General features: G+C 41.4%; 1 protein-coding gene across 8 annotated transcripts in view; it reads left to right on the plus strand.

Moving 5' to 3' along the window:
- Nucleotides 1-15,042, plus strand: part of LOC129631040 (zinc finger protein OZF-like) — a 281,286-nt gene that overhangs the window by 239,517 nt on the left and 26,727 nt on the right. For 2 of the 8 annotated variants that reach the window (XM_055551783.1, XM_055551784.1), the window contains exons 10-11: nt 3,774-4,018; nt 13,540-13,666. In XM_055551783.1, the coding sequence (XP_055407758.1) occupies nt 3,774-4,018; nt 13,540-13,666 (372 nt within the window). Of the gene's footprint in view, nt 1-3,773; nt 4,019-5,440; nt 5,517-9,172; nt 9,237-9,385; nt 9,484-13,539; nt 13,667-14,466; nt 14,674-15,042 lie in introns of those variants that run through there. The other 6 variants (XR_008703861.1, XR_008703860.1, XR_008703863.1 and 3 more) reach the window with 6 other exon arrangements.

Here is a 15,042-nt window from a genome sequence, read left to right on the forward strand (position 1 = left end):
AAGAAAAGTGGGAGGTGTGCTGGGTTTGTCTTCTCTGAGTGGGGCTCAACCCAGGCTTCACATTAAGGTGTTGAGGCATTTTGCATATACGTGTTTTGTACTCTCTCACCAGAGATTTCCCTTTATATGGTTGGTATGACAAGAAATAGTCTTATTTGTCACACCTGGCTCAGATGTTAAAGAATCTACCTGCAGTGCAAGAGACCCGGCTTCAATCCCTGGGTCTGGAAAATCCTCTCGAGAAGGGAATGGCAAGCCACTCCAGTATTCTTGGCCTGAAGAATTCCATGGATAAAGGAGCCTGGAGGACACTCCAGGCTCAAAGAGTAGATGCGATTGAGCAACTAACACTTTCACTTCAATAGCCAGATAAGGGCTTCCCAGGTAGCTCAATGGTAAAGAATCCACCTGACAATGCAGGAGACTGGTGTTGGATCCCTGGGTTGGGAAGATCCCCTGGAGAAGGAGATGGCAATGCATACCGGTACACTTGCCTGGAGAATCCCATGGATAGAGGAGCATGGCAGGCTACAGTCAGTGAGGTCACAAAGAATCAGACATGACTGAGAATGTGCACACACACAGCCAGATAAAGGTCAAAGGGTAAAAGATAGTTCAGTTCAGTCACTCAGTCATGTCTGACTCTTTGCGACGCCATGTACTGCAGCACACCAAGCCTCCCTGTCCATCACCAACTCCGGGAGCTTACTCAAACTTATGTCCATAGAGTCAGTGATGCCATCCAACCATCTCATCCTTTGTCATCCCCTTCTCCTCCTGCCTTCAATCTTTCCCAGCATCAGGATCTTTTCCAATGAGTCAGTTCCTTGAATCAGGTGGCCAAAGTATTGGAGTTTCAACGTCAGCATTAGTCCTTCCAATGAGTGTTTAGGACTGATTTCCTTTAGGATTGACTGGTGGATCTCCTTGCAGTCCAAGGAACTCTCAAGAGTTTTCTCCAACACCACAATTCAAAAGCATCAATTCTTCGGTGCTCAGCTTTCTTTATAATCCAACTCTCATATCCATACATGACTACTGGAAAAACCATAGCCTTGACTAGATGGACCTTTGTTGGCAAAGTAGTGTCTCTGCTTTCTAATATGCTGTCCAAACCAGGCTTCAGCAATACGTGAACCATGAACTTCCAGATGTTCAAGCTGGTTTTAGAAAAGGCAGAGGAACCAGAGATCAAATTGCCAACATCTGCAAATCATCAAAAAAAAAAAGAGAGTTCCAGAAAAACATCTATTTCTGCTTTATTGACTATGCCAAAGCCTTTGACTGTGTGGATCACAATAAACTGTGGAAAATTCTGAAAGAGATGGGAATACCAGACCACCTGACCTGCTCTTGAGAAAACTGTATGCAGGTCAGGAAGCAACAGTTCGAACTGGACATGGAACAACAGACTGGTCCCAAATAGGAAAAGGAGTACGTCAAGGCTGTATGTTGTCACCCTGCTTATTTAACTTATGTGCAGAGTACATCATGAGAAACGCTGGGCTGGAAGAAGCACAAGCTGGAATCAAGATTGCCAGGAGAAATATCAGTAACCTCAGATATGTAGATGACACCACCCTTATGACAGAAAGTGAAGAGGAACTAAAAAGCCTCTTGGTGAAAGTGAAAGAGGAGGTGAAAACATCGGCTTAAAGCTCAACATTCAGAAAACTAAGATCATGACATCTGATCCCATCACTTCATGGGAAATAGATGGGGAAACAGTGGAAACAGTGTCAGACTTTATTTTGGGGGGCTCCAAAATCACTGCAGATGGTGATTGCAGCCATGAAATTAAAAGACGCTTACTCCTTGGAAAGAAAGTTATGACTGACCTAGACAGCATATTTTTAAAAACAGAGACATTACTTTGCCAACAAAGGTCCATCTAGCCAAGGCTATGGTTTTTCCAATAGTCATGTATCGATGTGAGACTTGGACTGTGAAGAAGGCTGAGAATCGAAGAATTGATGCTTTTGAACTGTGGTGTTGGAGAAGACTCTTGAGAGTCCCTTGGACTGCAAGGAGATCCAACCAGTCCATCCTGAAGGAGAACAGTCCTGCGTGTTCATTGGAAGGACTGATGTTGAAGCTGAAACTCAGCAATACTTTGGCCACCTGATGCGAAGAGCTGACTCATTTGAAAAGACCCTGATGCTGGCAAAGATTGAGGGCAGGAGGAGAAGGGGGCGACAGAGGATGAGATAGTTGGATGGCATCACCGACTCGATGGACATGGGTTTGGGTAGACTCTGGACGTTGGTAAATGGACAGGGAGGCCTGGCGTGCTGTGGTTCATGGGATCGCAAAGAGTCGGACATGACTGAGGGACTGAATTGAACTGAACTGAACTGAGGTTGGTCATAGCTTTTCTTCCAAGGAACAAGTGTCTTCTAATTTCATGGCTGCAGTCACCATCTGCAGTGATTTTGGAGCCCCCCCAAAATAGTCTCACACTGTTTCCACTATTTCCCCATCTGTTTGCCATGAAGTGATGGGACTGAATGCCATGTTCTTAGTTTTCTGAATGTGGAGTTTTAAGCCAACTTTTTCACTCACTTTTGCTTTCATCAAGAGGCTCTTTAGTTCTTCTTTGCTTTCTCCCATAAGGGTGGCAGAAAAGGGTGGTCATCTGCATATCTGAGGTTATTGATATTTCTCCTGGCAATCTTGATTCCAGCTTGTGTTTCATCCAGCCTGGCATTTCGCATGATGTACTCTGCATTTAAGTTAAATAAGCAGGGTGACAGTATACAGCCTTGACAACAGTATACAGCCTTGACGTACTCCTTTCCCAATTTCTAACCAGTCTGTTGTTCGTGTCCAGTTCTAACTGTTGCTTCTTGACCTCCATACAGATTTCTCAGGAGGCAGGTCAGATAGTCTGGTATTCCCATCTCTTGAAGAATTTTCCAGTTTGTTGTGATCCACACAGTCAAAGGTTTTGGCATAGTCAATAAAGCAGAAGTAGATGTTTCTCTGGAATTCTCTTGTTTTTTCAGTGATCCAACAGATGTTGGCAGTTTGATCTCTGGTTCCTCTGCCGTTTCTAAAACCAGCTTGAGCATCTGGAAGTTCATGGTTCACGAATTGCTGAAGCCTGGCTTGCAGAATTTTGAGCATTACTTTGCTAGCGTGTGAGATGCGTGCAATTGTGCAGTAGTTTGTGCATTCTTGAAAAGATAATTAAAATATGGTTGAATTATTTACTAAGGCTTTGTTCTCAAGTACCTGACTGTAGCCAATTACTTGCTCACAGTCTCCAAAGGAGTCCCTCAGCCAGACATGTTTGGGGTGGAAATTTTTCCTTTTTTTTTTTGTCGCCTGGATTGTGGGATCTGTTCACGGAAGGCATTGAAAACCTGGAACCCTAACCTATAGATCACCAGGAACTGCACCCTCCCCCCCACCCGCCTCAAATTCTTATTATTTTTGATGGCTCCAAGTGAATGGGAAACGAAAAAGTAACGCTCCGAAGGGAAGTGAGTATAAAATTTCACATTCCACATAGGCACAATTTTGCATTTCCAGTTACTCCTAGTTTCCATCACCCGCTCTAAAACTCATGCCGATGCTTATTAAGTAAAGAAGCTATAACTGCCTGGAGTCTCAGAAGGGCCAAAATCCAAGCTCCGCCCACAGTTCCAAGCCCCGCCCCCACGTCTCGGCGTTCGGGCGCTTTGGTGTTCAGAGTCTCTGTGTCCATCCGCTCGTGTTTTCACATAAACCCTTGTCAACCGAAGGTGCCCCGGCTCTCTAATTCCGCACAGAGCCTGGCTCCAAAAGACACCGGACACGTTCAAAGGATCCAAAGTAGAAACGCAGAACCCGTTCGGAGAGGAGAGACAAGATTATCTGCCAGGACGAGACCACGTCTGCAGGCTCCGCCCCTCCAGGGACACAGCCTCCTTCCATTCTGACGCCTCTCAGCGGTCCCGTCCCCGGCCCAACGGTGCGCATGCGCAATTTCCTCCAGACACGGAAGCGGATCCCGAGGAAAGACTGACGTGCTCGGGTGAGTGACTTGATTGCTTAGATCGTTACTGCGCTCTGTGGAGTTCAGGCCCCCTCCTCCACAGCTGGGTTTCGGGCGTCTCCCAGTAAAGTAAACCTCTGAACCCGGTTGTTGCTCTCCCTCTGAGACCACCCCTACCGCCTGTGGTGGCGTCGCCACAAGCCTCGGTTCGGTCCCGGGAGTCCGGGCCCGGTTCCGGTTAAAATCGCTCCGACTCAGGTACCGGCCCAAGCTTTCTGCGTTCGGTCCATATAGACGCTAAACGCCTGCAGCTCTTTACCTCTTTCAACCCTTTGGCGGACACCCGACTCCTTCCCCTTTACCCCCGCCCTCTTCCGCCCTATTCCGTTAGAGCAAGTCCTCACTCTGGAGGTTGAGGGCCTTTGACCTCCCTCCTTGGAGAGCGGAGAGGGAATATTGAAGCAGAAGTATATGCAGTTAGCGAGGCATCATGCATAACGTTTGATGAGAAAGAATTACAGGGATTGAACAGAGATTGCAACAGAGTGAGGCCTAACAGTCTGTGGGAGGAGGAACAGAGAGGGTGGGAAACAAAATGATGCCTATAATCAGAGGAGGAAACACAGAAAAGGACACAAAAGGAGAGAAGTAGAAGGACCCAGGGAGACACATAGAGAACAAAGCAAACAGTGGTGGCGAAAGCGGAAAACCCAAACCCAGCTGAATATTGAGTTGATTAAATGTGGAATATTAAGTTATGAAGTACTAAGTAGTGTCTCTAATAAGCTATATTTGTTTAAAGTTTGTTGACATGTTTAAATTATGCAGAGGAGAGTGATAGTTGCAAAAGCAGGTGTTTGAGGCATCTGCATTTTCTAATTTTTGCTTCAGATGACTCCATTTGCAATCCCAGGCCTTCCAGAGGGCAGAGACTTAGTTCCAGGTTGTTCTCTTCCCTTCTAAGAAATGGGGACAGAAGAGACTTAGTTCCAGGTTGTTCTCTTCCCTTCTAAGAAATGGGGACAGAATCTGTGTTACCACAGAGTTCTTTTGAAAATGGCCATTATTACCAGTACTGTTGCAATCACCCCCTTTGTTCTATGGCTCATGTCAATCTTTTCTAAGTTTGATGTATCCTCACACTTGTTTTAGCTTTAATCTCAGGAACCATTGGATATGTTATAATATTTTTACTGTAAATTTTATTGCTCAGATTACCAGGTTAATATGCTTTCTACTGTATACTGTATTGGAACTATACTGAATAGACATCAACTCTATTTGTTGTCTGGTAGATAACTTTACTGTGCATGTGGAAAGGATGTTGATCACCTTTTAACACTCAAAACCTAGTTTAACCAGTTTAATATTCAGTAGCTTCTTTCTTGGCTTAACTGATCAGCTCAATTGGTGAGCTCTGAACTGAATTGTCCAAATAAAACGATTGTTTCCTCTACGCAGATGTTAAAGGATGGGCTGGATTTGTTACCGATCTGAGTTCTTGGGCTCTACTCAATAGGAACTGATAACAGGCCAGGTGAGGAATTCAGGCAAAGCTTTACTGGGACTTGTCCTGCAAGACAAATGAACAAGAATAAGAAACATTTGCCCTTGCTTGTTCCCTGATGGGAGGCGGGGCTGGTTCCTTAAATGGGGTGGGAGTGGGGGAGGATAAGTAGATCTGACTGGAGGTGTGGCTTAGATGGTCTGCCCACCTGTTTGGTGATGCTGTGTACAGAGATCCCGTGCAGTATACTGCTTTTGTTCTGAGCACCTCAGAAGTGGCATTTGGGTTTTGGCCTTTTTGTGTCTTCAGTTCAGTCGCTCAGTTGACTCTTTGCAACCCAAGGACTGCAGCACGCCAGGCTTCCCTGTCCATCACCAACTCCCGGAGCTTGCCCAAACCCATGTCCATCAAGTCAGTGATGCCATCCAACCATCTCGTTCTCTGTCATCCCCTTCTTCTCCTGCCCTCAATCTTTCCCAGCATCAAGGTCTTTTCAAATGAGTCAGTTCTTTGCATCAGGTGGCCAAAATATTGGCATTTCAGCTTCAGCATCAGTCCTTCCAATGAGTGTTTAGGACTGATTTCCTTTAGGATTGACTCACTGGATCGCCTTGCAGTCCAAGGGACTCTCAAGAGTCTTCTCCAGCACCACAGTTCAAAAATGTCAATTCCTCGGCACTCAGCTTTCTTTATAGTCCAAATCTCACATCCATACATGACTACTGGAAAAAACATTGTTTTGATTAGATGGACCTTTGTTGGCAAAATAGTGTCTCTGCTTTTTAATATGCAGTCTAGGTTGGTCAGAGTTTTTCTTCCAAGGAACAAGTGTCTTTTAATTTCATGGCTGCAGTTACCATCTACACTGATTTTGGAGCCCCCTTCACTGTTCCACCGTTTCCCCATCTATTTGCCATGAAGTGATGGGGCCAGATGCCATGATCTTAGTTTTTTGAATGTTGAGTTTTAAGCCAACTTTTTCACTCTCCTCTTTAACTTTTATCAAGAGACTCTTTAGTTCTTCTTCGCTTTCTGCCATAAGGGTGGTATCATCTGTGTATCTGAGGCTATTGGTATTTCTCTTGGCAATCTTGATTCCAGCTTGTGTTTCATCCAGCCTGGCATTTTGCATAATGTACTCTGCATTTAAGTTAAATAAGCAGGGTGACAATATACAGCCTTGACGTACTCCTTTCCTGATTTGGAACCAGTCTGTTGTTCCATGTCCAGTTCTAACTGTTGCTTTTTGACCTGCATACAGATTTCTCAGGAGATAGGTCAGGTGGTCTGGTATTCCCATCTCTTTAAGGATTTCTCACAGTTTGTTGTGATCCACACAGTCAAAGGCTTTGGTGTAGTCAATAAAGCAGAAGTAGATGTTTTTCTGGAACTCTCTTGCTTTTTCTGTGATCCAGCGGATGTTGGCAATTTGATCTCTCATTTCTCTGCCTTTTCACAATGCAGATTGAACATCTGGAAGTTCGCAGTTCATGTACTGTGAAGCCCAGCTTGAAGAATTTTGAGCATCATTTTGCTAGCGTGTGAGATGAATGCAGTTGTGGAGTAGTTTGAACATTCTTTGGCACTGCCTTTCTTTGGGATTGGAGTGAAAACTGATTTTTTGCAGTCCTGTGGCAACTGCTGAGTTTTCCAAATTTGCTGGCATATTGAGTGAAGCACTTTCACAGCATCATCTTTTAGGATTTGAAATAGCGCAACTGGAATACCATCACCTCCACTAGCTTTGTTCCTAGTGATGCTTCCTAAGTCTCACTTCACTTCACATTCCAGGATGTTTGGCTCTAGGTGAGTGATCACACCATGGTGGTTATCTGGGTCATGAAGATATTCTTTTGTACAGTTCTTATGTGTATTCTTGCCACCACTTCTTAATATCTTCTGCTTCTGTTAGGTCCATACCATTTCTGTCCTTTATTGTGCCCATCTTTGCATGAAAAGTTCCATTGATATCTCTAATTTTCTTGAAGAGATCTCTAGTCTTTCTTGTTCTATTGTTTTCCTCTATTTCTTTGCATTGATCACTGAGGAAAGCTTTCTTATTTCTCCTTTCTAGTCTTTAAAACTCTGCATTTAAATGGGTATGTCTTTCCTGTTCTCCTTTGCCTTTCACTTCTCTTCTTTTCTCAGCTATTTGTAAGGGCTCCTCAGACAACCATTTTGTGTTTTTGCATTTCTTTTTCTTGGGGATGATCTTGATCACTGCTTCCTGTATAGTGTCATGAACCTCCATCCATAGTTCTTCAGGCACTCTGTTTATCAGATCTAATCCCTTGAATCTATTTGTCACCTTTTTTGGGGGAGCAGTATCTTACTCTTCATAATTTGCCCCAGCTGTGCATGTATGCAGTTATTTTTAATTCTTTATTGTTTTTTTTTTTTTTTTGTATTCTGTGCTCAGTATGCATTTGTTCAGGTACAGAGCAGTGCTATAGGGGGGTCCCATGTTCCAGCCTTTCTCAGATTGATGTGAAACTTTGTTCCAATAGAGCCCAGTTCATGATGAAGAAATTGTTCAGAGCACATCTCTGTGGGTGACCTTCTTTCTTGTGTTTCTGGAGTAATAACTATTTTTCATTTTATATTTTTTGATTATAATGTTTTTTTGAAAAGAGGAATTAAATGTTTGAAATAGCTCAGATGGTAAAGCGTCTGCCTACAATGCAGGAGACCCGAGTTCGATCCCTGGGTTGGGAAGGTGCCCTGGCGAAGGAAATGGCAACCCACTTCAGTATTCTTGCCTGGAGAATTCCATGGACCAAGGAGCCTGGTAGGCTACAGTCCATGGGGTCTCAAAGAGTCAGACACGACTGAGTGACTTCACCCACTCAAACCCATGAAAAAGAAGTTTCTCTTGCTCAGGAACATGAAAGTTAATCTGGAATTAGGACAAACCCTTTCTACTTAAGTCTGTCCAGACTGCCACTTCAACCCAGTTCTGCTTACTCAACTCAGACTTTTTCAGGGTAACTTTGTAAAATTACTCCTGCTCTGAGCCTCAGTATACTCACCTGTAACCCACAGTAGACCAATTTGCCTGTATAGTTAAAACTTCAAATGTGTTCCAGTCCTGCAACAGTTACAAAAAACACTTAAGAAAGAAACAGAGGCATAGGCCCAGAGATAGAGGCATATCTTTTTCTCAGCTTGTCTTTCTCTATCTCTGAATCAGGGGTAAATCATAAATTTGATTGTGTCATCCTTGGCATTAAATCCTTTTACGGTTTCCCATAACCATCAGGACAAAAATCTCAGTTGTTCATTATAGCTCACAGGGAGCTCTAGAACTGGGGTGACCCTCCAGAGTTGCTTCCAATTAACATAAGGGGCAGCTTCCATATCCTGTATCAACCAGTCATTGGATGCTGGCCACCTGCAAGAGAGAACTTAGAGGAGGCAGTTTCTTTGGGCTGAGTGCCAAATGGATGAAGGGTGATGTAATTGCAGCAGAGTGTGGGTTTCCGCAGCAGGGAGGGGCTTCCTGAAGTGGGTGAAAAACTTACTAATTGGTCTTCCTGTAGAAATTTATTGCCTCTGGATCCTTCCTGTTACAATTAGCAGCAAAGGACCATCTTTCCCCACATTAAGGTTCTCCTTCTGGTATCTTTGTGGCAGAGCAGGGGGGTATGTTGATTGTAAGCATTAAACAACATATTTTCCTCATACAGAATAATCTTACCTGAAGAATCTAAGAAGAAAAAGAGGAAAGAAGGAAGAATGGAGCTTTCCCAGGTAAAAATCATAGTCTTTGTTGATCTGTTAACTCTTTCCTAAAAAGACAAGATTTGGACTTGTTAAACTTCTCTGTCCATGAAGTTTCCTGCCTAAAATATTTAATCACACACAGGGCCTTCCCTGAATCTCCTCTCATCTCCCTGCAGATTGATCTTCACTGTGACCCAGTGACCTAGAACTTGGGAAGAGGGTCCTTTTAGGTGATCCTCCTGTGAAAGGTTTTGTTCTCAGGCGTGGATTGGAGGTGAGAGTAGGCTCTGTGGTGTCAGTGAGGTACGGTAGTAAGGATTGTTCAGAAAACCCTTCTGCATGCCCTTTCAGCTCCATGTAAACCAAAGAGGCTACATATAAGCATTGTATTGGTTGGCCAAAAAGTTCGTTCAGATTAGAAAAACTCAAATGAACTTTGTGGCCAACGGAATACTAATGTGGGTAAATACCCGAGGAGGTGTAGAATGAAAGACTGATGGGGAAACATGTTTTTCGAGATTTTAAAAGTTACAAAAGTGAATCAGTATGTTTCTGGCTCTAAAATATTTCTGTACACTAGCAATAAACAACTTGAAAGTAAGTAAAACAATTGCATTCACAAGACCATCAGAAAGAGTAAGAATTTATTTAAGGAACTGGAATATTCATACAATGAAAACTACAAGTATTGATGAAAGAGTTGAAAGAAAAATAAATGTCAAGATATTCTGTGATTGCTGATTCAAAGACTTAGAGTAGTTAAGATGGCAGTACTTGCCAGAGTGTTAGAAAGATTCAGAACAATCCCTGTCAGAATCCCACCAGTCAATTTTGTACAAATGTGACCCTGGTCCTGAAATTCATTTTGAATAAGTGTGGATCCCAGATAGCCAAAATAAATGTGAAAAAGAACAGAGTTGGAGGACAGCATCAAACCATACTTACTTCCCTTACCAGGGATTGAACCTCAGTCCCCTGCATTGGAAGGTGGATTCTTAACCACTGGACTCCCAGGGAAGTCCCAGTCTATTCCTCTTTTTGAAAGAATGCCAGAAACATTCACAGAAAAAGAGTATCTTTTTTTTTTTTTTTTCTTAAAAGAGTAGTCTCTTTAAAAAAATTGAAGCGTAGTAGACTTCACAAGTGTAGATTCACAATGATTTGTCAATGTCTGGTGTACATTAAAGTGATTCATTTATATATATATATATTATATACACACACACACATAGATAACACACACACATTATTTTTTATATTCTTTTCCATTATGGTTTATTATAAGATATTGATGATAGTTCTCTGTGCTGTACAGCATGACCTTGTTATTTATCCATTCTCTATAGAATGGTTTGCATCTGCTAATTCCAAACTTTCAATCCATTCTCCCCATCCCACCTCCCCCCTGGCGATCACAAGTCTGTTCTCTGTTGGCGAATTTGTATCAGTTTGATAGATAGGTTCATTTGTATTATATTTTAGAATCCACATATAAGTGATATCATATGGTATTTGTCTTTCTCTGATTTATTTAGTATGATAATCTCTAGATGCATCCATGGTCTTGCAACTGAAATGGCTTCATTCTTTTTATGGCTGCATAGTATTCCATTGTATGTATGCATGACATCTTGTTTAGCTATTCATCTATCAGTGGACATTTATGTTGTTTGCATGTCGTGGCTATTGTGAATAGTGCTGCTTTGAACATAGGGGTACATGTATCTTTTTGAATTATAGTTTTGTCCACATATATTTCCAGGGAGTGGGATTGCTGGATCATATGGCAACTCTATTTTTAATTTTTTGAAGAACCTTCATACTGTTTTTCCATAGTGGCTTTGTCAGCTTACATTCCTACCAACAGTGTAGGAGGGTTCCCTTTTCTCCACACTCTCTCCAACATTTGTCATTTGTAGATTTTTTAACAATGACCATTCTGATCAGTGTGAAGTGAGGTACCTCATTTTTAGTTTTGGTTTGTATTTTTTTGATAATTAATGATGTTGAGTGTCTTTTCTGGAGAAGGCAATGGCACCCCACTCCAGCACTCTTGCCTGGAAAATCCCATGGACGGAGGAGCCTGGTTGGCTGTAGTCCATGGGGTCGCTAAGAATCGGACATGACTGAGCAACTTCACTTTCACCTTTCACTTTCATGCATTGGAGAAGGAAATGGCAACCTACTCCAGTGTTCTTGCCTGGAGAATCCCAGGGACGGGGGAGCCTGGTGGGCTGCCGTCTATGGGGTCACACAGAGTTGGACACGACTGAAGTGACTTAGCAGTGTCTTTTCAAGTGCCTTTTGCCCATCTGTATGTCTTCTTTCATGAAATGTCTGTTTAGATCTTCTGCCCATTTTTCGATTGGGTTGTTTTTTTTGTTTTTGAATTGTGTGAGATATCTGTATATTTTGGAAATTAAGTACTTGTTGGTTGCATCATTTGCAGGTATTTTCTCTTGGTGTGTAGGTTGTCTTTTTTCTTTCATTGATGGTTCCTTTTGTTATACAAAACCTCATAAGTTTGATTGGTCCCATCTGTTTATGTTCATTTTTATTTCTATCACTTTGGGAGGCAGACCTAAGAAAAATAATTTTTTTGGTTCAGCCATGTTATAGTATGTATCAATATTGCATTCCTTTTCACATCTAAAGTGGGTCTCTTGTAGGCAGCATATGGTATGCTCAAGTTTTTCAATCCAGTCTGTCACTCTGTGTCTTTTATTGGAGCATTCAAGTCCATTGACATTACAGGTAATTATTAATAGATAGGTATATACTGCCAATTTAAACCTTGTTTTCCAGTTGATTCTGTATTTCTTTTTTTTTTTTTTTTCCTGTTTCTCCTTTTGCAGTTTGATGATTTCCTATTATATTATGCTTGTGTTCTGTTCCTTTTGGTTTTTATGAAATAGTTTTTGAGTTATGGTTATCCTGTTTTTCAAGTATGTTAACCTCTTCCTCTATCTACTTTCTTTAGGCTGATAGTCATATAGGCTTAAACACTCTTTTTGTTAAAAAAAATTAACAAATCTACATTTTCTCCTGGATTGGAAGAATGAATATGGTTTAAATGGCCAAACTACTCAAATACATCTACACATTTAATGTGATCCATATCAAATTACCCATGACATTTTTCACAAAAGTAGAACAAATAATCCTAAAATGTATGTGCATATTCACAAGAGAAATCAGACAAAAGGTTATATTTTATACTATTCTACTTATATGCAAATATCCCAAAGAGGTACATCTATTGAGATAAAGCATTAGTGGTGTCCAGGGACTGATAGCAAATGGGGAAGAAAGAAACAACTGCTGAATGGGTAAAAGATTTCCTTTGGGGATGATTGAAATATTTTTGAATGAGAAAGAGGTGATGTTCAACATTGTAAATGTACTAAATGTCACTGAATGGTCCTTTCAGTTCAGTTGCTCAGTTGTGTCCGACTCTTTGCGACCCCATGAATCGCAGCACGCCAGGCCTCCCTGTCCATCACCAACTCCCGGAGTTCACTCAAACTCACGTCCATCCAGTCAGTAATGCCATCTAGCCATCTCATCCTCTGTCGTCCCCTTCTCCTCCTGCCCCCAATCCCTCCCAGCATCAGAGTCTTTTCCAGTGAGTCAACTCCTCACATGAAGTGGCCAAAGTACTGGAGTTTCAGCTTTAGCATCATTCCTTCCAAAGAACACCCAGGGCTGATATCCTTCAGAATGGACTGGTTGGATCTCCTTGCAGTCCAAGGGACTCTCAAGAGTCTTCTCCAACACCACAGTTCAAAAGCATCAATTCTTCTGCGCTCAGCTTTCTTCACAGTCCAACTCTCATATCCATACATGACTACTGGAAAAACCATAGCCTTGACTAGACGGACCTTTGTTGGCAAAGTAATTTCTCTGCTTTTGAATATGCTATCTAAGTTGGTCATAACTTTCCTTCCAAGGAGTAAGCGTTTTTTAATTTCATGGCTACAGTCACCATCTGCAGTGATTTTGGAGCCCAAAAAAATAAAGTCTGATACTGTTTCCACTGTTTCCCCATCTATTTCCCATGAAATGATGGGACCAGATGCCATGATCTTTGTTTTCTGAATAATTGAGCTTTAAGCCAACTTTTTCACTCTCCTTTAAAAGTGGCTAACTTTGTTAATATGAATTTCACCTCAGTTAAAAAAAAATTGGAGGATTGTAACTTGCTCAGAATTATCTTACATAGATCACTCAGAACATTCATTCCAGCCAAGCCAATCCTTACACATCTGATTCTGTAAGACTGATTTTCAGAACTCTCTCCCTATTCATTTGGTGAAATGTTTCCTTTCAGGGACTGTTTACATTCAAGGATGTGGCTGTAGAATTCACTCAGGAAGAGTGGGAATGCCTGGATCCTATTCAGAGGGCCTTGTACAGGGATGTGATGCTGGAGACCTACAGGAACCTGCTCTCCCTGGGTGAGGAAAACGTCTCTGTTTGTAATTTTTTCCCATACGAATGTTCTCTCCAACCTTAGGTAACAAATTTCCAGAACATTTACTGTACACTGTATATGTATATTTTTGCCATATAATTGTACTCCATGAAATCCCATAGTTGAGATTTCAGACGGTTTTCCTTAATTCTTAAACTTTATACATGTGTGTGTTGATCTGAGCCTGATATTTCAAAAGTCAGTGCTTCTCAAGATACTTTTTACTTTGCCTATCATGTGTTCCTTCTGGAATGAAAAAAAATTTTTTTGTACTTACTCAAGAGTCTTTTAGAATTCCAGAGACTATTATTTTGTATAATTGTGGTTATTTATTAACTTACTTGCTAGATTTATCATGATTTATGAAAATGTATCACTTATTGTGATGTATAGATTTGTAAAAATATTTTTTCTTGCATCATGTTCACATGTGATTAAACAGTATTATAAAGATTAGGGATTAGGGAAGACAGTCTCGAATCTCAATTATGATTTCATGCCTCCAGTTCTGTAAGCCAGTACGTAGATAGACTTTCTACTTATGGAGTATCATTTAATTATCCAAGTTATATGGCAAAAAAGTGTGTGTTGTACATTGTATGTACTTGAAATTTTATTATCTGAGATAAGAGAAAACATTAATGTTGGAAAAAGTATAAAAAGAAAACTAAAAGAACTATCATAGTGTTTGAAGACCATGATTGAAGAACTTTTGTGATTGTTGTATTATTTTTGTGTAAGTGTCTAATTCAACATGAAATATTTTCCAACTCTGTGTAATAGGAAGCTATTCTGCCACATTTGCAGTCAAGGAATTATCATCCCCAAAAGAGGACATCAGTAAAGGAGAATTATGCCACCTAATGACATTAGAGAAAAATGAAACTTATGGCATCAAGGATTTTGACCTCATGGAAATCTGTGAAAATATGCAGGAGAGTGAGAGTGAGTGGGGATATGATGCAAGAAACGACAAAGAAGTGCTTTTGACCCACAACAAAAATCTCAGTCAGAGGGAAGATCAGGATAATAAATCCTTAATTAATTTTCCTCAGAGTGTTTCTGTAAGAAGTAATACATATGAATATTTCACGCACAACAAGCCATTCATAAGAAATTTGTTAACAATGAAAGATAACATAATCATCGCCGGAAACAATATAAAGTGTTTGGACAGTAGAACTGGAGCAAGACTGCAGGCACAGGTGGCTGAACTGCAGAGATTTACAACTGCGGAGAAAATGTATGGAGGCACTCAACTTGAGAAGTCAGCCGGCAATGGTTCCTCAGTTTCCCCACTTCACCAAATTCCTCCTAGTGTGGAAACCACTGTGTTATCTGCACAACACAGGAAAACAC

The sequence above is a fragment of the Bubalus kerabau genome, chromosome 17 (genome assembly GCF_029407905.1).
Source record: "Bubalus kerabau isolate K-KA32 ecotype Philippines breed swamp buffalo chromosome 17, PCC_UOA_SB_1v2, whole genome shotgun sequence".
NCBI classification, from domain to species: domain Eukaryota; kingdom Metazoa; phylum Chordata; class Mammalia; order Artiodactyla; family Bovidae; genus Bubalus; species Bubalus kerabau.